Source organism: Tamandua tetradactyla, chromosome 21 (assembly GCF_023851605.1).
Source record: "Tamandua tetradactyla isolate mTamTet1 chromosome 21, mTamTet1.pri, whole genome shotgun sequence".
NCBI classification, from domain to species: domain Eukaryota; kingdom Metazoa; phylum Chordata; class Mammalia; order Pilosa; family Myrmecophagidae; genus Tamandua; species Tamandua tetradactyla.
Genome location: NC_135347.1, coordinates 16,596,440 through 16,622,258, shown reverse-complemented (window position 1 = coordinate 16,622,258; position 25,819 = coordinate 16,596,440). Strand labels below are relative to the sequence as shown.

The window sequence follows — 25,819 nt, the reverse complement described above, 5'->3', positions numbered from 1 at the left end:
TCCCTGGGCTAAGAACCATCAGAAAGCACCAATCATTCCCCACCATTCACCTGAGCATCCATGCTGCTAGCTAGACATGGCGGTGAGTGGCACAGTCTTTTCAAAATATGCTTAAATTTCAAATTCCTTCCCATGGCTTAGAATGCCCTACACAATTTGGCTCCAGCTGAAAACTGGAATTTCAACCCAAAGACTGTGGCAGTTGGAGTCTCTACAAGAGAGAAGATTAAGTGACTAGAGGGAATTAAATAAGCAAAGACAAGGGAACAAGTGTTTCAGACCATGCAAGAGGTGTCCCACTTAGGTGGTAGTCACAGTGACTTCGATTTTTGAAACAGGATAAAAGTCCTATTGGTTTGATCGGCATTCCTGATAGTTTAAACAGTACTTTTCTCATACACCATTGTACTTGGTCTTGCTACCAGGTGGGCAAGCCTTTCTGCAGAGAGAGAGTCCAAGGCTTGAAGAGGTTCAATGCCTGATTGAAGACTGCACAACAGGGAGGCAGAAGAGCTGAAGTATAGCGCGGTTCTCCACGCCCAGGGCTATTTTCACCACGCCACTCCAACCCAGAACAAGGGTCTCCATGTATAAACCAGCCCACCCAAACCTGAGCGCAAACCTACCCACAGCCATTGTTTCCCAAAAGAGCAAACGGAGGGCCAGAAGTCACAATTAAATGAAGAAAATTAACTCCACGTAAACTTCAAAAAGTTAAGGATATATAGTGTGATTCCTAAATAAGCCACAAGAACTCATGCAAAGAAGTCTAGACAAAAACCATTAGACAAATTAAAATTCTAAGAAAAATATTCATGTCACCCAAAAGAAGGAAGAAGGAACAGAACAATAAAAAAGATGGGAAAATAAAAAAAATCTGTAAGCCCCAAATTAACCACATATTAACTTCATTAAATATTAATGGATTTCTTATTCCAGAAAAAGAAGATATTAGAATAGAGCAAAGACCAATCTACATACTGTTGCCTATATGTGTTTTAAACATAAAAGCACAGATAAGTTGAAAGTAAATGCTAGAAAAGATGTACTACGCAAACAGAAAGCATAAGAAGTACGGAATTGCTATATCAAGATCAGATAAAGTAGGCTTTTAAGACAAAGAGCAATGCCAGAGATAAAAAGGGACATTTCATTTTGATAAAAGGGTTAATCCAATCAGAAAGTATAATAGTAACTGTGTATAGTCTTAATAACAGAGCTTCAAAGTACATGAAGCAAATATTAACAGAATTAAAGATAAATTCACAACCATGGTTGAATTTTAACACTCCTTTTTTAGCAACTGAAAGAGCAACCAGACCAAAAAAAAAAAAAAAAAACAGTACAAAGATCTGACTGCACTACAAAGTACCACAAACTATGGACATGAATCTGACACTCCACCCAACGACTGCTGAATACACATTCTTTCCAAGTGCACATGCTTCGTGAACCAGATGCTGCGTTCTAACAAAGTCTCAAGAAATCTGAGGAAGACTGAAATCTTAGAGTATTTTTTTTAGAAATTTTTCTATTATGAAATATAACACATACAAAAAAAGCAATAAATTTCAAAGCACAGCACCACATTTAGTAGTTGTAGAACATATTTCAGAGTTTGACATAGATTTTAATTCCATAATTTTAGCTGCGCTAAATTTCTAGCTGTGCTAAGATACTGGAAACTAAAAGCAATATCAATGTAATGATTCAGCAATCATATTCATTTGTTAAATCCTATCTTCTCTATTTTAACTCCACCATCACCTTTGATCTTTCTATCCCACTCTTTTGGGTATTTGCGCTATAGCCATTATAACTTTTTCATGTTGGAAGGGGCTGTCACTAATATGGGGTAGGGAGATGGAACTACTTGATGTTCTGGAGAAGCTGGGCCCTCTAGGTTTCAGGACTTATCTGGTTCAGGGACCCACTGGAGATTGTAGGTTTCCGGAAAGTTACACTAGCAAATGGAACACTTACGGAATCTTATATGTTGTCCTAGGTGTTCTTTAGGATTGGTTGGAATGGTCCTGGTTGGGGGTTGGCAGATTATGACAGGTAGCAAGGTCTACCTGAAGCTTGTGTGAGAGCAACCTCCAGAGTAGCCTCTTGACTCTACCTGAACTCTCTCTGCCACTGATACGTTATTAGTTACACTTCTTTTCCCCTTTTTGGTTGGGATGGAATTGTTGATCCCAGAGTTATGTTTCTTTAAACACAGTGGAATTAACTTATAAACGATACCAGTAAGACAAAGAGGATACCCCCCCCCCCCCAAAATCCTTGGGAATTAAACAAGTAAGGAAAATTCTGGCAAACTGCAAATGATGGTATCAATAATGAACAAAGTCTGGGGTTGCAAAGGTAGTTTAGTGGTAGAAATCCTATCTGCCATGCAGGAGACCCGGGTTCGATTCCTGACCCATGTACTTCCCCAAAACAAACAAGCAAGCAAAGAAACAAACCAAAGAAAAATAAAACAAAAAAAATTCAACAAATGGTGCTGCAATAAGGGGACATTCACATGGAAAAAGAATGAAATGTACCCCCCCCCCCGCCATACAGCATACAAAGAAAAGAAAAATAATGAACAAAGGAATAATGAAGGATAATTTCTCCTTTGTGGGGGAGAGTTTGGGGATGGAGACAAGGGGAGTATTGCTAAGCATAAACTGGCATGCCAGCTGTCTGCAGAAAGACCTACTGGTTTCTCTTTCATATTGGGAAGTAACAGAATAAAAAAAAGGCAACATTTAAAAATAATAGCTTCTCAGTAACTAGAGAAACAAGAGTATAATAAAGTCCTCTAAAAATATTTAAGTGAGTAAGATGGGAAAATAAAAACAAACTGGCAGTTATGAAATAGAAAACAGAATAGCCTTCGGGAATGGCAATTCAGAAAGGAGGTGAAATATTTTGGGGGGTGTGGGGGTAGGGAAGTCAGGAGGGCAAGATAAAGAAGAATAAGATATAGGAAATCTCAAAAAAAATAGTGGGGTAATTGACTCTTTAAAACTCTGGTTTATCTGTCATGAAACACCAGTGTCAAGGGTGACACTGGCATGGATCTGCCTGCTGCACCTCAGGTGATGCTGTCCTTTTGATAGGAAAGATAACTGCTCTGTTCCATATCCATATTTCAGACAAAGGAGACTGCTTTGGATCAAGTACATTCTTCTAATAGCTTATATGGTAGCTCTTTCCTAAAAAGAATTAACAGTAGCTTACAGCAGAGATCCACATTAAACGGAACCAAGGAAGGGCTGAGAGGCTAACACAGCTGCTAGAACTGACTATTCCATTTAGCCCTGAGCTTCCTGGCAGGCAGAGCAAAAATGAATGATCTCCTATCAGAAAGGAGGAAGCATTCCAGTTGCACAGGGGAGACAATATGTTTTTGGCAATAAATGCTGAGAGAATTTAGGTATGTAAGACTTAATATGTGGCATTAGGTGATGTGACTGCCAATCTCCTCAGCCACAGTTTCACACATATGCTGATTTCACACAGTTTCTCCTCATAGTAACGTTCAATTAAATGGAAGTTGTAGAGTAGGATGTAAAGGGAATTCTGGGAAGGGTGAAGCTAATGTAATCTTGGCACTTGGACTTCTGGTTGACTAATTTGCTATAAAAATGAAATCAAGAACAAAGAAGAGTAAAGAAAATGGACATCTCCCTTAGACCAGAGATGCAATCTAGCCACCTGCAGCCTAAGATGTGTTTTGTTTTCTGGCAGCCCCACGATAACTGGCACAGTCTTTTTTTGAAAAACAGTTTTTTAATTGTCAACATTAAAAAAGCATTAGAATTCATGGTGACCCTTGTAAAATTAAAAGGTCAACCAATGCTGGGCCCAGCTTCTCACATGGTAACAATCAGCCGAGTGCCAGCAGCTGTCCCCTTTGGACTCAGCTTTTCTACAGCTCTCTGCTGCTCTATCTACTTCGCTGCCTGCCTTTGTAGGAATCCAGGGCCCCTGCTTTCACTGTCTTCTCTAAATGTAACTTTTCTCAGGCTTCTGATTGGAGTGGAAAATAGACAGTTCAGGCTATATTTTTCTAATGAGAACCCAGAGCTTTAGGTTTTTACGTTGCTGTTTGAGGGAAGATCCATATACGTTGCAAATCTGGAAAGAAAGTATTACAATATTTGTGGATATTAAAATTAAGAAGCCTAGCCAGCATTTCTGCTTAACACATACTAGTGGGCAAAGCTGGTTTCCTTCTTCCTCCCCAACAGCTGTACATCATAGACTGCATCGGAGTTGGCTCATTTTCATTCACGTGTTTGCTTGTTTCATTTCTTTTTTCCCCTGTAAAAGCCCTAACACAAATAAAAATGTAATGAAATGGCTAGATGTTAAAACATTCCCTTGGTCCACCTGATTCTAAGCAAGTCCAACCTTCACCAGAATGAATCTTCTCCAAAATTTGATACCAGCTTCAAAAAGTACATACTCTTGGGTCTGTGCACTTGCTTCACATGTAATGGTTGATTGCTTAGTACAGATACCCCTCATTTTTCTCCTCTTAATGGCTTTTTTAAAGTGTCAGCTTGGAAATCTCTTCCTGCAGGAAGCCTTCCCTGATTTTTCACAGGCATGACTTATTTCTCATTTTTTTGAGGCATTACTTTCCCCGTAATTGCTTTTTAACTGAATACAATCATTCCATTCTTGTTATACAATCAACAGCTCACAATATCATCACATAGTTGTATATTCATCATCATGATTGTTTCTTAGAATATTTGCATCTATTCAGAAAAAGAAACAAAAAGAAAACAGAAAATAATTCATACATACCATACCCCTTACCTCTCCCTTTCATTGATCACTAGCATTTCAATCTACTAAATTTATTTTAACATTTGTTCCCCCATTATTTATTTATTTTTAATCCATATGTTTTACTTGCCTGTGAATAAGGTAGGTAAAAGGAGCACCAGACCCAAGGTTTTCACAACCACACAGTTACTTTGTGAAAGCTATATCATTACACAATCATGTTCAAGAAACATGGCTACTGGAACACAGCTCTATATTTTTAGGCAGTTCCCTCCAGCCTCTCCATTATGCCTTAACTAAAAAGGTGATATCTATTTAATGTGTAAGAATAACCTCCAGGATAACCTCTCGACTCTGGAATCTCTCAGCCATTGACACTTTATTTTTGTCTCATTTCTTTCTTCCCCCTTTCACTTGAGAAGGTTTTCTCAATCCTTTGATGCTGAGTCCCAGCTCATTCTAGGATTTCTGTCCCACATTGCCAGGAAGGTCCACGCCCCTGGGAGTCATGTCCCACGTAGACAGGGGGAGGGCAGTGAGTTTGCTTTTCGTGTTGGCTGAGAGAGAGAGGCCACATCTGAGCAACAGAAGAGGTTCTCTTGAAGGTGGCTCTTAGGCCTAATTCTAAGTAGGCTTAGCCTATCCTTTGCAGGGTTAAGTTTCATATGAACAAACCCCAAGTTTGGGGGCTCAGCTTGTTGCTTTGGTTGTCCCCATTGCTTGTGAGAATATCAAGAATTCTCCACTTATATACTCGAGGCATTCCTAGATTATACCATCTCAATCTTTATTATCTATCTTTCCTTCTGATTTCATTTGTGCCCCCAGGCATCTTCCCTCTATCATTCTCACATTCAGCTTCATTCAGCGTTCTAATATTGTATTACAGTTAGGTAATATTGTGCTCTTCATTTCCGAATTTTTACAATGAGTCCTGTTGCACAGTCTGTATCCCTTCAGCTCCAATTACCCAATGTCTACCCTATTTCTATCTTCTGATGGTCTCTGTTACCAACTGAAATTCTCAAAGTTCATTCACTAATGTCGTTCATATCAGTGAGACCATACAGTATTTGTCCTTTTGTTTCTGGCTAATCTCACTCAGCATAATGTCCTTAAGGTCCATCCATGTTGTTACATACTTCATAACTTTATTCTGTCTTACAGGTGCATAATATTCCATTGTATGTAATACCGCATCTTGTTTAGCCACTCCTCTGTTGATGGACATTCTGACTGTTTCCATCTCTTGGCAATTGTAAATAATACTGCTGTAAACATTGGTGTGCAAATGTCTGTGTGTCCTTGCTCTCATGTCCTCTGAGTAGAAACCTAGCAATGGTATTAATGGGTCACAAAGCAATTTTATTCTCTGGAGGTTATTCTTATGCATTATATAGATATCCCTTTTTAGTTTATGGTGTATTGGAGCAGATGGAGGAAAGTACCTGAAACTGCTGCGCTGTTCCAGTAGTCTGACTGAAGACAACTGTATCAAGATATAACTTTTACAATGTGACTGTGTGATTGTGAAAATCTTGTGTCTGATGCTCCTTTTATCCAGGGTATGGATAAATGAGTGAAAAAATATGGCTAAAAAAATAAATAATATGGCACGTAGTGTGACTGGAACCTCAGGTTCTTTTTAAGAAATGATAAAAGGCAAATTGAGTGACAATTATTTCTACAAGTATGATTTTTTTTTATTATGCTAACTTTGGATGGATTATATGGTGTGTGAATATACCTCAATAAAATTCCATTAAAAATAAAGTAAAATAAAATTAAAATAAATAAAATTGTGTTAAAAACATTTAAAAAAAAACATATATATATATATCACATGGCATATTACACTCTGGGTAAAAAAAAAAGACCCCAAGATGGCAAGTTTCCATTGAAATTAGAAGTATTAACCACACAGAAACTTTGCCACAATGGGATGGAAGCGTGTGGCAAAAGGGATGAAGTCCTGCTAAGAACCTCCCTGAAGCCCTACCTGTGTGGGCACAGTAGGCGAGGCTATAACCATAGTCCCCACTGCCTTCCAAAGGCTGACCCATGTCCCCTCAACCTGCATTCCTCTCCTCTGGGCAGGCACAGGCCATGCCTTTGTAAAGTAATTCAGAGTGGAGAAAAGAGGTCAGAGCCTTTTAGCACAAACACAGACTTGCTGCTGAGAGGCAAGTGTTACATCCCAGGAAAATGTTACAACCCAAGGGCTTGTCATAGTTGTAAGGCTGAATCCAGGAGGGCTGTGGCTTTCTTTCTAGGAGGCCTCTCTGCTCTGCATGGACCGAGGCCCCCTCTAATCAAACCGGAACAAAACAACACAGAAAAGGATAGATCAGTTGACTTCTAGGCTGATGCCAAGGAGAAGGCTGAAGGGGAACAGAGGAATTAGGAGAGTGACATTGCGGTTGCCCCCCTGCGCAGTGGATCCCACGACCTGTGTCTCCATAAGACAAGAGAGTTGTCTCTATTGTTACAGTTTAAGAACATCTCAACCTCACCGAGACAAGCTGACATCATGAATCTCCTGATGTGACAGAGTACTGAGGATACACTGTCACTCACATATATGTTTCCAAAAAATGTGAACCTTAATCTAATAACAAGAAACCAATCAGACCATTCAGACTGAGGAGTTTTTAAGGAAGCTATTAGCCTGGCCTCTTCAAACATGTCAGTCATTAAGGACAAGAAAGTTGGGGGATCTGTTTCAGAATAAAGTAGAGTAAAGAAACAAGATAACTAAATATAATGTATGTGCTTTGAATGCACACTGGATAAAACAAAAGGCATTCATGGAACAGTTGGGGAAATGTGAATATGGAATGTCCTATTAATATCGGCTCAGTGTTAAATTTCTTACGTGTCACAAAGGTGTGGTGGTTACACAGAGGATCCCTGTTCTCAGGAGATTTATCTGATGTATTGGGGTGAAAACATCATGCTGTCCGCAACTTCCAAATGGTTCAGAAAAAAAAAGAAAAGGACACACGCACATGCAAGAGAGGGAAGAGGGAGCAAAACCAAATGATAACGATTGGTGAATCTAAGCAAAGGGTTTGGGTGGTTCATTTGACTTTTCCTGGCGGGGTTGAAGCTTTTTGAAAATAAAAAGTTGGGGGAAAACTAAATACCATAACATTCAAGCAAGAAGGTCTGATAGGTTACGGACACGTTGAGAGTCTATATTGAACTCGGGAACTATCAACATGATGGACTTCTCAGGCAGCTCCCCGAACAGGAACGCTCTCCTAAGGGGGTGCTGGCCACATCCGAACCATCACCGAGAACATGGGCTCAGCTGGGGGAAGGGAGGAGAAGAGTGACCCCACCCCCCGCCCCAACCCTGCCACACTCTGACTCCACAAGGAGGGAAGGCCTCTTCTGAGGTTCTTTTCTCAAAGAAAACGAGTCTGCGTTTTCAGAACTTCTATTTTAGTAAAATCTCAAAGGCCTGAGATTTGTTTTCATTTTTGCTGTCGTCACATTGTTTTTTTTTGGCATGGGCAGGCTCTAATCGAACCCGGGTCTTCAGCTCGGCAGGTGAGAATCATGTTGGATTTTTTGACACAGTTTCTCTAAAACAGCAAACTTGGTCTTAAATATAGTGAAGGCGTAAGAAAGAAGCCTAAAGTGAACCACTGTCCTCCAGGGGCCGTGAACCCTAGCTGCCCTTGTGCTCTTTCTAGGGGCCCTCCCACCCCCTTGGAGCTGCCACAGGCTTCCCGTAGCCCCCTGGGTATCGAATTCTGACTGTGGCCTTCCAGGGACAAGGCTCTAATAGTACACATTTGACACAAGTTCAGATTCACATATAATCAATTTATTGTCTTTATTTGGTTCCTCATCACGCCAACTGGTACAACTTTAAAATAAGAAAATACTCAGTTTTGCAGAGGATGCAAGGGAACCAGGAGTGTGAACTACAACTAACACAATCTTTGCTCTGTGTGTGTGTATTGGGGGTGAGGGTGAGGGGTGGCAATTTGAGAGTATGTAAGAAAAGTATTAAAAACCATTTTGCACCTCCACGAAGTTAACCCGGGGAGACAGAGGCACGTCTAGGGGACGAGATCCAGCCTCCTCACTGTGCCTCCGAGGCCACCCCACCCCTGCATCTGTCTCTGGCAGCTCTGAGCTCACCTCTGACCACCCTCTTCCTAGCTCTGTCCAGTCCAAGTGGCGGAGGTTGTAGATCACCCACCTTGGCTTAAGAGCTCCCTTTCAAGAAGGCTGCATCCAGCCCTCTAGAAAACACTGGGCAGCACACAGCAGGCTCGCTATCTTGGGTTCTCCCTGGGACAGGACTAGGAGAGTTTCTCAGCTGTCAGGAGAGGGGGAAGACGTGCTTCTCATTTTCAAAAGTGTTCTACAGGCTATTTTTCATAGAAATAGCATCCACAATGATGGCTGGTTTCTGTAGCAATACTGGTAAGATCCCCTACCTTATCTACATGAGAGATTACATAGGCTTTCAGAGGCTGGTCTCATGCCTTTATAATGCTGGGTTTAAGGAAAACAGGTGATGAGTTTCAAATAACCAAATGAACAAACCAACCTCTGTAATCACGGACTATTTAGAAAATAAAGACTACTGATAGTAGAAGAGTGGTTCATGAATTCCAATAATTGTGGGTGCACATTTTGATACATGTTGAAGATCAATACTTTCCCGTTTTTGTCTTATACCTCAAGCCACTTTTTGGGAAGGAAACATTACCAAGTAGTAGAATTTGATGGAAATAGCCCAAATAAAACAAACAAGTGGAGCAGTAGTCTTCTGTGCTCCCAACCCTGGTTACTGTAAGGAGAGTTCTGGAAGGATTTTAGGTGGCTCTCAGTCACCCATGCCTACTAACATTCGCAGATAAGTCATGTCTGATTATGCTCAGATCTCTGGGAGAAAGCACACAGTTGCCTCAGAATGCTCCAGTGAATCAATGTTCAAAACTTCAAAGTCTTGCCCTAGGATTGGTTCTCAGGGATGACCAACATGTTGGATCTCTTGGGAGAAATTGAATTGTCCAATTAAAGTAAGGAGAAGGAAAAAGACTTGTCTTGTTGTATTGACTAATCAGGGTGATATTTTTAGTCCTTTCTGTCTTTTCCAATCTGTGGGCTAGTTCCTCAAAATTTCAGAATCAGATTACAAATAATCTGACTCTCTTTGAAAAGAGTTTTCTGGAGGAAAACTGACTATCTACCTAGCTACCTCATTTCTAGCAAAAAGCAAGTATTCTCCAGATAGGCCATCTTGCCTATTGTAAACACTTCTCTTCACATCAGCAGAAATTGTTTTTGGAAGAGGCAGGGCTGCCCTTCCCTGACCCAAATCCTCTTTCCCCATATTGAGTGGCTGTTTGACACTTCTAAACAATTTTCCTGAAGCCATTAAGCCTCATCAGCCATAAAGCCAGAAAAATCTGGCTTTAATGTTAAACATATTTCATTGTCATAGCCGTGCCAAAAAGCCAGGTTTCATGTGCAAATTATTCCTTGGTTGTCCTCCAAAAAATACTCGTACCGAGGAACTATCTACCCAAATAATCACACCAGCAGCTCAAATTATCTTATGCTTTCTTTCAACCCTGAAGGGTATAAGAGTTTAGCATTGCTAAATCTCTATAATTCCAGAAAAATAATAATTTCTTACCTCAAACTAGAGGAGATTTCAAAATACTAGATCAAAATCCCCCTCTGCTGTGTAAAAGTCCATCTGATCTGGGATTTTGTTTTACAAATGACTGCTCCAGACAAGCTTTGCTGTTGTATTAACAGAGTTGGGGAAACAGTCTGCTGGAGAGTCCACCGAACATGCTCTAACATGTATGATGCCATGAGCCCGTGCTGCACACATCTGTGCTCTGCTTCATTGCAACACCCAGAATAATTTGGTCTGAGTGTTGTTTTTAATAGGGAGATCTGCAAAATCTTGTTTAACTACAAACACACTGCTATTAAGCCAGGTGTTTGTGATCACACAGCTGCTCCCTAAATTCCCCCATCAGCACTAGAGACCTCAAAGGACTGCAATAAGCCCAGTACACCAACCACAGGCATGTTTTACTGCTTAAGCAGAGAAGGCTAAAAGCAAAGCCATCTGTAGAAACACTGGCATCAAGAACCAAACAACTTTTTAGCTGTGTGACCTTGGAAAAGTTACTTAACCTCTCTGAATGTTATCGCGATTTTACAGATGAGGAAACGAAAGCCTCCTTCAAGGTTGAAGATTAAATGTGAAGATGCATGCAAATGCTCAACACAGAGCACAGCATGTTAGTTATTATATTCAGGCTCTCTCTTAATTGGAACTCTTTGTGAAGTTGAAGGGGAAAAAATTCCAAGGCATGAGTCGTACCTTGGCTATGTCCTTTAATTATCTTTATTTTTAAATGACTGTTGCGACTATGCTTGAACTAGAGCTAATCTAGTTAACTTTAAGATGCATTATGACAGAAGTCAGGGTCCCTTCTCCTTTTTACGACTGTTAAGGGAAGTCAAATCTCATTCTACATTGTGGGTTAGCTCCTCCAGCACCTGACAAGGGTGCCCAGGAGCCAGTTAACTGAAGGGGCAGCCTGGCTCTGATGGGCAGTCTTGAAAACAAAGGAAAAGTGCTTTTTTGATAAAGTGAACAGGCTGGACTTATTCTTATTATCTTTAAATGGAGATCAGCAAATATACTGTGGCAAAATGTGCATATAGAATCCAAGTCCAGAAAACTTTTGGGCTCCTAATGCAGGTTTGCAAATATAGAAACCATAATGAAATGGCTGCTTTTTAATGATTTCCTATAATGGTGTTTACATATGGAAGCAGTTTGGCAAAGGGATAAGAAGAGGCAGACATCCAGTTCCGATTAGCAAGCACATTGCAGCACTCCGCGCTGAGCCCTAAATGAATTCCTTCTAGTGTCTATAGATGGTTTCATGGTCTCTCCTAAGAGGCTCTGAGAAGTCCACAGTGTATGTGCAGATACATACTGCGTCTCTATGCATCTAAGTGAGTTTATCCCTGAATTTCCCAAACTTGATTATCAAATTTTGTTGGTTATGAAATGTATTACTTTCATAAAAACACAGTCTGAGAGAGATGAATGGAGTGTTCAGCACAGGGCTGACCCTCTATGAAGTCTGGGAATTTTGTGGCTGCTTGAACTTGTCTGACTACCTAAGGCAGAGTTGAGTAGCTTCAGGCTACCAGGGTCAGAGAACTATGATGCTGGTACGAACATAAAATGAGGACTTGGCCCAAGATCAGGGTACGTGCAGTATGTGTGCAGTAATACAAAGCCCAGGGTCTCGGTCCAGGTTGGTTTGAGAGAGGCAGTTTCAGCATGAAGCCAAGTCCTGGGGCCTGAGAGGCATCTCCACACCTCAAGCATTTCTGACTGGTGTAAAATGGCTTCAATATACAGCTCTCAAAACAGCCAAAATGTCCATCAACAGACGAGTGGCTAAACAAACTGTGGTATATACCTACGATGGAATATTATGCAGCTTTAAGACAGAATAAACTTACAAAGCATGTAATAACATGGATGGACCTAGAGAACATTATGCTGAGTGAGTCTAGCCAAAAACTAAAGGACAAATACTGTATGGTCCCACTGATGTGAACCGACATTCGAGAATAGACTTGGAATATGTCATTGGTAACAGAGACCAGCAGTAGTTAGAAACAGGATAAGATAATGGGTAATTGGAGCTGAAGGGATACAGACTGTGCAACAGGACTAGATACAAAAACTCAAAAATGGACAGCACAATACTACCTAATTGTAATGTAATTATGTTAAAACACTGAATGAAGCTGCATCTGAGCTATAGTTTTTGTTTGTTTGTTTGTTTATATATTTTTTTATTTTTATTTTTTTCTCTATATTATCATTTTATTTCTTTTTCTAAATCAATGCAAATGTACTAAGAAATGATGATCATACATCTATGTGATGATATTAGGAATTACTGATTGCATATGTAGAATGGAATGATTTCTAAATGTTGTGTTAGTTAATTTTTTTTTAATTAATAAAATATATATATATATATACAGCTCTCAATGACCTTGATGTAGGTAAATCCATCTTATGTGGCCTCAGCAGCACAGTGCTGCTGATGGCTTTTCCCTTATTAGAGCCTTATTTGCCCACTGGCTTCCAGGATATCACTCTCCTTATTTCCTTCCTCCATCTTTGGTTGATTGACCGGTTGATGGATTGATGGATTCGTTTCAAGAGGTATCTTTGGACACATAGTGTGTTAACACAGAGCCCTGTGCTGGCCTCTGGAGACAGACTTGTAAATAAAATAATCATGCTTCTTGCCCAGTGGAGTTCAGTGGGAGAATCATTTGAGTAAATAAATACAAATACATACTTTTAATTTCATTGTGATATAAGAAGGAAACAAAATGGGACAACGACAGAGTTAACACAGGGACTTGCATAAACTGGTTTTCTGAGGAGGTGCATTTAAACTGAGAGTGAAATAATGAGAAGCACATCCCTGCCAAGAGAACCTGCTGAGTCTCTTTAACAGCTAGTGGTCCCCAAGGCCTCAGTCTCTGGCTCTTTATGCTTCTCAGTCTCTACTCATCAACATCCATCCATGGCTTCAGACATCCTGATGTCTCCCAACGGGGTTTTTTTTTTTTTTCCCCAGTCCAGCCCTTCCTCTTGGCTTCATATCTGTATATCCTACCATCTGCTAAACACCTCCACTTGGACATCTCAAGACACCTCAAACCCATGCACCAACATGACTAAACAAAACCCATTATCTCTCACCCACTGACCCCCAACCTCCAAATAACAGAAAAGCAAAACACAACAAAATAAAAATCAGAGCAAAACAACCTCGTCCTTTTGTCATGCTCCCAATTGTTGATGGGTCCCCATGGTTCATCTGTTGGGCAAACCATATACACATTCTCCCTCACCATCTGCTCCAATCCTTCAGCATATCTTGCCAATTTTATATCTTCTGTATAGTCATCCACTTTTCTACAGCTCAACTGCCACTGCTCTAATCCAAGCAACAATTCTGCACACCTAGACTTTGGCAATGGTTTTCTAGCTGGCCTCCCTGTTTACCCTTACCCCACTGATCCTTTCTCCACACTACAGAGAGATTGATTTGAAATGCAAACCAGAGCATCTCACCCATCCCCTACTATTTAAAATCTTTCAGTAGCTTCCTATGGTCTTTGGATAAAGGTCAAACCCTCTGACATGGTTAGTAAGGCCATGCATTATGTGGCACTGCCTAGCTCTCTAGTCTCCACCCTGCACCTCTCTGCCCTCCAGCCACGATGGCCTTCTCTTACCTCCTTGACTTTGCCATGGATCCCTCACCTTGCGGAAATCCTCACCTCCTTTACCTGCTTCATCCTGACTACCCCCTCTGGATCTCAGGTCAAATGCCACTTCATTGAGGAAGCCTTCCTAGAATCCCAGACTGGACCAGGTTCTTTTGATACATCCTCTTTTGATAGTATCCCTGGTAGTATGTTCATTAATTTTATAGCATTTAAATAGGTTTATGATTAGACCTATATGTGTGATATTTTATTAGTCTGTCTCCCAAACTAAACCTTAGGTTCTATGAAAACTACAATATACTTACTCTTCCTTCTCCTAATTCTTTCTCTTTCAATTCCAGCTCCCCTACACTTGGTTCTTCTTCCATCTCTCCTGTACGTGAACATTTCCTAAGATATGGTACTTCACACTCTTTTGACTCCATGCCCTTTCAACCATCAGGATCTCTTAGATTAGATGACTTCAAAGACATCTCCAAAGCCCCAATTTTTGTCCAAACATCTGGGTAGGTACTTCCAACCAGACCAGTGGGTTTGCAACATTTTGACTGCAACCAAAGTTATAACATTTTATTTGCCAATCTCATAATACACATGTGGAACAAATTAGTTTCATGAAACAATACTATAATTTTATTTTTCCTTTTCAATTTCATTTAAAAATATTATATTTTTCATATAACTTCAGGACTCACTCAGGGGTCATGACCTACAGTTTAAAACACACCGTCACAGATATTTCCACATGGACATTTTTCTACAACTACAAACGTGTTTATTTCCTAACTTATTTCTCAACCAAACCTCCTTACTAAGGAATATGATCATTTTCTTAGTCACTGAGGATCAATATGTTGGAGTCATTTGGGATTCCTCCTTTTTACTTAACAGTTCCTAAAATCTGTAAGTTCTTCCATTGCAATGGAAGGGTCACCACCCTCTCCACCTTTTCCATCCTCAGCACCCTAGTTTAGATTTTATTGTAGTATAGAGCACTGGATTAGCCTTCCAAACTGGTTCTCTGCTGAATTATAAACATATTAGAGCAGAAAGCTACTTCAGCTCTTCAGTTACATTTTGACCAATAAATCAACAAGATTTCTAAGGGACTGAAATGGATGTGCCTTCATCTATTCACCAGACTACTTGAATTGTTAATGTTAATTCAGGCTGCCTCACATTCTGAAAATTCCTATTACAATCCAGAGGTGAAATGCTGGCATGGTGGTACTGGAAGGCAGACTCACCCATGTCAGCAGTGACCATGGTGGACTGGTTTTCGGGGATGGAGGCAGAGGTCTGGTCTTGGTCTATGCTTCGAGAGTCCTCATTGACCTCCTGTTGACTCTGGCTCAGCTCTGATCGTAGCTCTGAATACTCATCTTCTTCTCTGGAGAAAAAAAAAAAAGTAGAGTCAGCCACCATTCACAGAGGATAAAAGACATAACCTCAGGGAATATCTTTTTTGAGGACAAGGAGGAAATATCAGAGAGCAGATGGACAGATCCCCCATCCTCACCCCAGGCCACACAGGCCAGGATTCTATTCAGGCCAAAAAGATGGGCACATCTATGGTCAGTGTGTGACAGTGGAAGGATGCTTCTGTCTCTTCATCTATAACTGAGCACTGAACAAGAGTCATCAGCCTTCTTTTCCTGAAGAAATCAGACTTCTTTACTCCTCAAATTCTGGGGTAAAAGAAAAATGAACAATTACCCATTATCTTACCCTGTTTCTAACTCCTGCTGGACTCTGTTAGAAACAGGGTAAGATAATGGGTAATTGGAGCTGAAGGGATACAGACTGTGCAACAGGACTAGATACAAAAACTAAAAAATGGACAGCACAATAATACCTAATTGTAAAGTAATCATGTTAAAACACTGAATGAAGCTGCATCTGAGCTATAGGTTTTTTTTGTGTCTGTTTGTTTGTTTGTCTTTTTTTTCTTTTTCCTTTTTTTTTACTATTATTATTATTTTTATTTTTTCTCTATATTAACATTCTATATCTTTTTCTGTTGTTTTGCTAGTTCTTTTCCTAAATCGATGCAAATGTACTAAGAAATGATGATCATGCATCTATGTGATGATGCTAAGAATTACTGATTGCATATGTAGAATGGAATGATTTCTAAATGTTGTGTTAATTTCTTTTTTCTTTAATTAATAAAAAAATAAATAGGCAATATAAAAAAAAAAAGAAAAATGAACAAACAAAAAAGCCTAAGCTCTATTAGCACTGAGGCTTCAGAGAGCAAAAAAATAACCAAACACACATACAAGAAGTAAATGGACAAAAATGGCAAGCCCCGTCACCTGGGAGGGTCTCACTGGCAGACTCTCTTCTTGGAAGAGGGTATGCAGAGATGTTACATCTGGAGCTAATGGAAAACCAGCACCTCACCCATGCAGACCTCAGTGGATCCTTTGAGATATACATGGATGAGCAATTCTAAGATATGCCACACTTAGTTTCCCTAAAGGAAATGGGTAGGATAGGGGATAAGAAAAGAAGAAGTGATGAGGAGAAAAGTACAAAGTGAGAGTTTCTCACTCAATGGCTTATTTCCTTCATCTTGCATTTGCTAACAGAAGGCCAACATTTAGCGCAACCATGTTTCATTTTCACAAGCCCATCCACCCCTTCTCAATCCTTCATGAAACCCTCAAACCTCAAGTTTGAATTGGACTGTTAGCAAGCCAAGAAAACTTAGAATTGGAACATATATTTTAAAACACACATATTCCCCACTCCTTGCACCACCACAACCACCACACATACTGGACACAGTTAGGGAGAAAACAAAATTAAAATCTCCTTTGTGGCATTTTTTTGCAAGAGAGAAGGAAGAGAACATTGTCAGGGGATTTAATCACGGGGTTTGAAGCTTACTGGTGTCTGCTCAGACCTGGGGGTAGGGAATCTCTGAAGAAACCTGGCAAGAGAAGAAATCCAGCCTGGCATTCATTTTAAGCTGTCAACAACCATGGGGGCAGATGTCTACAAGTCTTGGGTTTTGGGTAGACCAACATGGTGAGTGGTAATCACCGGGGTTTTGGAGAAGAAGCAACTTGAATTAAGGAAATGCATCTATAAATTAGAGAACTATGAAGAACACTCCAGAGTCCTCAAGCAATCAGTCATTTCCCAGGGGAAGGATTAAGGTGAACTCCTGCTTTCTAAGGTATTTTTAATAAAAGCCACTCAGAAATTTGGGAAGATTTTAAACGTACACAAGTCTCTCAGCCATGAAAAATATGAATTAGAATGGGAGTGATAAAAGGCATAAAAACATAGGTTAATGCTCTATGAATAAGTTAACTGTTACACATCTGCAAAAACTCACAATAATTAGCCTTAGGGAAAGAAACAATTAAAAAGAGCTGCGTTTTTTGGTCTAGAGGGTAATTGTTTGTGCAGGGATAGATCAGCTTTCCTTTCAATCAGCACTTAAAATTCTAATTTTACTTAATGGGAGACTTTGTGGATGATGAATAAATTACTTTTGTTGCATGGCCAATGTAATCAGCTTCAGCCTGGCTGAGATTATTTTATGGTCAGGAAAGCTGGTGATAAATGCTGCTGCTGTCTCTCTGGTGTAAATGGCATTTACAAACTCTTTAGTAGTCACCTTAAACCCTCCTGGCTTGGCAGGTTCCAAGACATATAGTGCCTGCCAAACCTCTTGCTTTGTACTGTTACTTCTAGGGATTACTGGGATGAACTCTACAAAGGTAGGAATAGAAAGGGGTGGGAGAGGGAAGCTGTTGATTATAGAAAGCACACAGTCAGCACAGAGTCTGAAGAAAAACTGTACCTTACTAGTACTGTCAACTGTTGTGGGCTGAATTATGTCCTTCAAAAAAAATATGTTCAAGTCCTAACCCCTAGCACCTGTGAATTTGATATTATTCAGAAATAGGGAGTTTGCAGATGTAATCAAGGTAAAATGAGATCATACTGCATTAGTGTGGCTCCTAAATCCAAAGACTGTGCTTTCTATGAGAAAGGAGGAGATTTGGTCACAGACACAGAAGAGACACACAGGGAAGGAGGCCATGTGAGGAGAGAAGCAGAAACTGAAGCTGGGAGCCATACCGGCTAACCACCAGAAGCTAAGAAGAGATAAGGAAAGAGTCCTCCCGTACAGCCTTTAGTGAGAGCATGGACCCGCCGACACCAAGATTTTGAGTATTAGCCTCCAGATAATTGAGAGAATAACTTTCTGTGGTTTCAAGCTACTTAGTTTATGGTCATCTGTTTGTGATATGTCATCTTCCACAGAAGGCTTTCATTGTCATGAAATTCAAACTAGTGATCCCCAATTAAGAAGCATTTGAACACCAAAACAAGGAAACAGGTAAGCAACGGCCAGGTGGATTCTGCCTTCTGGGGGACAAACATATTGACAGCCAACTCTAACTTAAGAAGGTGGTTGTGGGTGTACATGGGAGGAGTACCTGGGGCTGCCAGTGGATGGTGACCAGGAAGACTTCCTGGAGGAAGGAATACTCAAGGTGAGACTCAGAGCAAATAGACTGTAGACAGGTTATGAGGGTGGAAGGGCACATGCAGAGTTGTGAACATCTGGAGCTGAGTAAGTACAAGTGGTTCAATATGGCTAAAACCAAACTGGAGTGCTTGATGGAAGCATGAGGTTGGAGAGACACTTGGGGATCTCAAGGCAGGGGGCCTTTTCTGGTAAGCGAAGAGGCTTTAGGCACAATCCTGAAGGTATGTAGAGACTACTGAGGATTTGCCACCTGAGAACTTAGTTAAGAGTTGTGATTTAATCCGGTGGCTGTGGAGAACCCACTTGTGCAGGCCTGAAAACAGATGATCTCAGGATTCCAAGCAAGAAATTTAAAAAGGCCTGACCTACAGAAATGATAGTGAATAGAGAGGAAGAGGCAGAATCCATGGCACCTGGATTCTACCAGGCTGAATGCGCATTAAGGAAGGCAAGGAATGGGTCAGGGATAGCTCCAGGGTTTCAAGGTGGATAGTAAGCCTTAGAAAAGGGAAGGATCTCAACAGATAAATGTAGGTGGTGAAGAAATGACCTTGACAAAGAAAATAGCCTGTGGGAAGCTCAGAGACTGTTGGAGGAAAGGCAGGTGTCACTCCAGCCCCAGGTACAGCAGCTCAGATGCACTGGAAAAATGCACAGGGAAAGCCAGTCTAGTGGCTGGCTCTGGGCATGGAATCCTGAGCAGTGCTTGTCACCCAATGGGCACATGGAAGATGCTTTGCTCAACATAAAGCTCGGCTAGGGAATGTGAACCAGATGTTTTAAAAAATGTGCTCTGTCAAAGGAGCCACTGGAGGGGAAGAGAGAAGAGGGAAGAGAGAGGAAATGGGAGTAACATTAACTCTACCAAATGCTTAGTTAAGTTTACAATTTAGACCTCCAAAAATTTCTTCTGAAGAAATAAATTTCCTTAAACTATCAACAAAATTTCATTAGAAAGGAACGAGGCTTAAGGCATATATGATTTCACTTACATGAAATACCCCAAATATGCAAATTCATAGACAGAAAATAGAGTACAGGTTAACCAGGGCTGGAAGGGAGAAGGGGGGATGGGGAATTAATGCTTCATGGTTACAGAGTTAGCATCTGGGGTGATGAAAAGTTTTGGTAAGGGATGGTGGTGATGGAAGCACAACACTGGGAATGCAATGAATTAATGCCACCAAGTTATATACTTGAAAATGATTAAAATAAGAAAGTTTGGGTACATATATTCTGTTTTTTAAAAATTGCTGTTTCTACCCTGGAAGATTAGTATTCTATATTGTGACCAATGAAGAGCCAGAGGCCTCGAGATGCTGCCCTGACCCAAGGCTATGACTGCAAAACAGATGGACTTGAAGGCTTAGCCTCCAGCAGGCCCCTTTGCACAGTCGCTGCCCCCTCAACAGCCGTGAGCTCTCAGCTGCTTGTCAGGGGATCATTCCTGAAGGGAGTCTCCAACTGTACATGCAAGAAAATGATCAGTGTACTCATTTCGTTGCATAGAAAATATTGCTCGAGTTTCAGAGCCTTCATTACTATAATTACAACTTACTGAGACTACTCCAGCTCATAACAGAACTATATACCCACGGAAAGAGAAGTTGGACCAAAGACGCTTGTAATTGGTAAGTTTAGTCCGTTAACACTCAGTTATTACTGAAAAGGCATTTCTTGAATCCACCAACTTACCCTTTGTATTTTGTTTGTCAGATCTATACATTCTTTTCCTTCTTTCTCTTTTTATCCTTTAAATTACTCTTTCTGGTACTCTTCACTCCTGTACCCTCCTCCAGACACCCTCTCCTGTCTTTTTTTTTCAACTGGCAGAACTCCCTTTAGTATGTCTTCTAGGGCTGATCTCTTGTTGACAGATTCTTTCGGGATTTATTTGTCTGTGAAAATTTTAATCCCTCCCTCAGTTTTTCCTTCTTCTTCTTCTTTTTTTTTTTAACAAGGGCAGGCACCGGGACACGAACCCGGGTCTCTGGCATAGCAGGTGAGAACTCAGCCAACTGCACCACCATTGCCCACCCCTCTTTCTCAGTTTTGAAGGACAATTTGGCTGGGTACAGAATTCTTGGCTGGAAGCCTTTCTCTTTCTGGGTCTTAAATATATCATACCACTGCCTTCTCGCCTCCATGGTGTTAGTCAAATAGTCTGAACTCTGTCTTACTTGGTTTCTCTTGTATGTAACAGATTGTTTCTCTCTTGTTGCTTTCAGGATTTTCTGCTTCTCTTCAAAATCTGACAGACTGATTAGTATGTGTCTTGGGGAAGGCCTATTTGGATTTATTCTATTTGGAGTTCGTTGCCTTTCTTTGACTTGTATATTTATGTCCTTCATAAGGGTTGGGAAGTTTTCCCCCATTATATCCTCAACTAAACTTCTTAGCCCTTTTCTCTTCTCCTTCTGGGACACCAATGATTTTATATTTGTGCTTTCTGTTTTGTCTATCATTTCTCTGACATCCAATTAAAATGTTTCCATCTTTTTTGCCATTTACTGTTTTGAGTGTTTGAAATCAGTTGTCTTGTCCTCTAATTTGCTTATTCTTTCAAATCTGCTGTTGTGGGTCTCCAGTATATGTTTGATTTGGTCTACAGCATCTTTAATCTCTGTGATATGTGCTATTTTTTAATTTATTCTTTCAAATTCCTCTTTATGATCTTCTTGTATCTTCTTGATCTCCTTTCTGTCTTAAATATCCCTTTTATCTTATTTAATAGAGTTATAGGAACATCTTTGACCAGTTGTTCCAAAGTCTGTGTCTCCTCTGGCGTTTGAATTTGGTCATTAGGCTGGACTATATCTGTCTGCATCTTGATATGCTTAGTGATCGTCTGTTGTCTTCGCAGCATGTAAATATCTTGATTGGTTTACTCTGTAAGTTAATTTCCTTCAGAAGCCTAAAGCTTTGTATTTGCGGGATGGACGGGGAACAGGACACAGAGCACAACACTGTGGTGACACGTTGCAATGCAGGTACAGGCACAGATTGGGGACACTATGCTGGAGGCTTTGAGCACAGGGTGTGGGTCATGGGGTTGTAAAGGTGAGGTGCAGGGGCTGTGGGTATGTGGTGCAGCTCAGGCGGACCTTGGAGTGCAGGAGCAGGGTACAGTGTGGGGGACACAGAAACAGAGCACTCCTAGGCCCTGTCTCCGAGTCAGTGCACTCCTAAGGGCTCAGGGCTTCTGTTTGGAAAGGGGGACGTTAGGCTGTTTGCACCCTCCGGACGGTCTCTAACTCTCTGCATCTCAGTTCCTCAGCTTTTGTAACCAGGCCCTCCCTATGTGGTGTAGAAGACCCTCCCCCGGTCACATACACCCTGGAATTGCCATCTCAGTCGCCTTCCCATCCCTTCTCTAGCTGTTCCTTGGTGCAAGAGTGAACTCGATGTATCCTGTTCTGCCATCTTCCCGGAACCCTGGGTCCAGTCCTTTTGTAGTATTTTGTACTGACTCAAAAGACCTCGGGTTGTTTTTTACTTTTTTCACCCCCCGTCAGCCCTGCTCCCTCTCTGCTGGGGCAAAAAACCCCTAGTAACTTTAATGCTTATTCCAGGTTTCTCTGTGCTAGGGGCCCGTTTTCAGTAGTCAGAATTTGTTAATTAATTCTGCAAGTGGAGCTTGGTTGAGCTAAGCCCCTGCTGCTAGTAAAGTCTGTTTCATTCCCCTCGGGGACCCAGGCTGCTGCACCCATGGGGGAGGGGTGCCAGCCTCCGCAGCCTGGGAGACTCATGGTTCTGTGTGGGAGCACAGCCAGTCCAGCTTTTGTCCAGACTGGTGTACGCTGCGTGTCCGGTCAGTGATGTAGTCCCAGCAGTTGTTCTGTACTGTGCCTGGCTATTTACTAGCTGCTCTGGAGGACAAGCTAAATTCTACACCTCACTAAACTGCCATCTTGCACCTCCACCCTGGACCAAAGACCTTTACTGTGGGATTGCCGCTGGGCTCAGGGAAATGTTAGTCCACTGACTGGCATATCTGCAGCTCTAAGGGAATGTGACAGGCAGAGTGGGCTGGCTTGGAGGCATGTCCATCTTGGAGAGACTAAGCATCCTACCCTCCCTCACTGATTTTCCTTTCTGCTTCATCCAGCCTTGTCGGAGTTTTGCACAGCTCATCACCCTTTTCTGAGACTTGAAGGGACACTTGGGAAGAGAGGCAGAAATGGAGACTCAGACTCCTCATTGCCATGGAATGTCGGACCCCGTAGGTAGTACCAGCAATGCACCATTGCCTTCACCTCCCTGGTTTATTCCAGTTAGTGCTAAATACCAAATGCCTTTTAGGTAGTTAAAAAAAAATACACTGCGTTCCATGCACGTTCCCAAAAACCGAACAAGCAAAACAGCCAAACAAAAAACAAAACAAACAAACATTCAACAAATGCTGCTGCAATAACAGGATACTCACATGGAAAAATAATGATATGTGACTTTGCCATACAGTGTACCAAAAAAAAAAAAGTACACTGTGAAACCTGGTCTTAATTTCATAGCAGGAGCAATTCAAGCACTGGATTAACTATAGCTACATGGTTTTGCTCATAATATAAAAATATTATAAAGTTTGCATGAACCTGCTGTTATTCCTACTAATTTTGGCAAAAAAATGATGGAGTTGCATATCTTTATCATCTCCAGTATGCATCATTCCTGAAAGGAGGTTGGTACCTGGGCCCGGAAATAACAAAAGCAAATTCTTTCAGGGCACATTGGAAAAAGACATCCAATTTAGGATGACAGCATATATTGCAGATTGACACTTGGGGACTCCATCATTCAGGAAGATTAGCCCATGAGGATGAAACAAGAAGCCAAAAATATTCTACTGGTTTATGGTAGTTTTACAGAGTGAAGAAGTTTTTTTTTTTAAATATCTTTTTTACGGTAAAACATACACAACATAAAGTTTCCCATTTTAGCCACTTTCAAGTATACAATTCAGTGGTGTTGACTGAATCTGCAATGTTGTGGTACCACCTCCACCATCCATTACCAAACCTTGTCCAAAACCCCAAAGAAACTCTGTACCAGTTTTGCACTAACTCTCCATACCCCACCACCTTTCCTGCCTCTGCCCCTGGGAATATGCATTCTCATTTCTGACTCTATGGCTCTGCATGGTCTAATTATTACATAAAAGTGAAATCATACCAGTATTTGTCCTTTTTGCATCTGATTTATGTCACTCAATATGATTTCTTCAAGGTTCATCTATGTTGTAGCATGTATCAGGTCTTAGTTCTTTTTTGAGCAAAGGGAAGAATCTGAGGCATGCTTTCAAGGCTGCTTTGCACAGAAGTGAGTCAGTTATTGCCCTGGTGGTGATGGGCACTAGCCAACCACACAGCATCAGCACCTCAAAGTAACTTTATTACTTGCTTCCTTTTGTTGTGCTTGTAGTAACGTTTGTCAAGTAATAACTTATGTCTTTGGTAGGAAAAATACCTCCCCAAAGAATACAAACTGGTAATGCAGGAGATAAAAAGATGGAAAAAGTGAACAGGCCCAACAGGTGGTCATTTTAAAGCAGAAAAATAGAACCTTTGATAAACTGATAAATGTAGATAATTATATGCTATACGGTAGTTTTATATTTAGGGAAATACGAGGTTCTCAGGAATTATCCCTTGGAACATAAAGGATCATCTCAGAGTAGTCTAAATATACATTATTGCATGGATTTAGAAGCTTTTGTGGAGTGCCCCCTCTGTTCCTCTATTTAGATTAATAACTTAGATTAATGCTTGCTCCTGGCTCTAAAAACAATCAAAAATACTGCTTCTGTGGAGACAGGTATTAGATTGTATATATGTCTATGTAATGACTAGCAATGGCAAAAAATCTGTAGACTGCTCATACGGGCAAGGATTAAAAGACCTTCTAAACTTGCATCAATACCTTTATTTTATAAATAAGACAGTTGAGGCTTCCAGAGGTGTGAGTAGTTGTTAGCAGAGTCTAATTCTGAGTGTAATTCCAATGAAACAATAATCAAATACTAAAACCTAAGGAAAATAATTATTTTTTTGGCATGGGCAGGCTCCAGGAATCAAACCTGGGTCTCTGGCATGGCAGGCGAGAATTCTGCCATTGAGCCGCCATAGTACTGCCCAAAGATGTTTGGTTTTTATTTTGTAAAATTCCTTCTCATTATGGGCTATAATGAAATGATTTATTGAGAAAAGGGAAAAGTCAGTGAATGTATAATTCTTAATGTGCATTCCAGATTTCAAGCTGAAGTACTGGAGTGTCAGCAGCATTTGATAAAACATTGTATCGTTGGCTATGCCCATATCTACTTTATTTGGGAGTGCCCGTTCATGCCTGTCACTGGATTGCAGTGACTGTGAAGAAGACCCAAGGTGAACATCTGTCTGCCTTGGAAGTCATCAGTCAACTGTGGCCAGCCAACCCAACCTACCTGACCTGCTGTTTCTTGTTGAAACACACTCTGTCATTCTTACAGTTAAATGCAGGTTTGCCCTAAAATGGCTGCCACTCTTTTAAAGAACAAAATTTGTTGAAGGAAGGAAAACTATGCCTTTCAGTTCTCTCCGAGGACTGTTCGAGGAAAGAACTGATAAGTAGAGTTCTGGTTGTTCTTTCATTACTTCTTAGTTGTCCATATAGGACAAAAAAATATCAGGCTTATCTATGAGTCTTTTAGGGCATAAACGAAAAAATGTGATTCTGAAAAACGCTCTCTTATATATATAATAATCCATCCATGTCATAAATTGAGTTCTAGTTTTAACAAGATCTAAGATTCAAATTCAAGAACTTCCACACAGGGGAGAAGATGGCGGTGTAGTAAGGTGCGCGCGTCTTAGTTCTTCCTCCAGAACAACTACTAAAAAACTAGAAACAGTACAGAACATCTCCCAGAGCCACGACAGAGACAAAACACACAGTGTACCCCATTCTGGAACGGCTGGACCGGCTAAGAGACTCCGCTAAGGTGAGGTCCCCGAGAGGCGCACGCTTCCCCGGGCCGCGGTGGCTGGCGGCCGGAGCCCCTCCTTCCCTCCTTCCCGGACCAGCTGAGAGCCTCGGATTGGCGGTTCCCCAAGCAGCGGCAGCCGGCGACCGTAGACCCTCCCACACACGTGGCTTCCCGGGCCGGCTGGGAGCCTCGGATCGGCAGTTCCCCAAGCCGCGGTA

The 25,819-nt window shown here is 41.1% G+C and overlaps 1 protein-coding gene across 6 annotated transcripts in view; it reads right to left on the bottom strand.

Annotated features, from left to right (window-relative positions):
• The window catches only part of MCC (MCC regulator of Wnt signaling pathway), a 614,110-nt gene that overhangs the window by 113,282 nt on the left and 475,009 nt on the right, over nt 1–25,819 (bottom strand). For all 6 annotated transcript variants that reach the window (XM_077138931.1, XM_077138932.1, XM_077138933.1 and 3 more), the window contains one exon: nt 15,372–15,514. In XM_077138931.1, the coding sequence (XP_076995046.1) occupies nt 15,372–15,514 (143 nt within the window). The remainder of the gene's footprint in view (nt 1–15,371; nt 15,515–25,819) is intronic.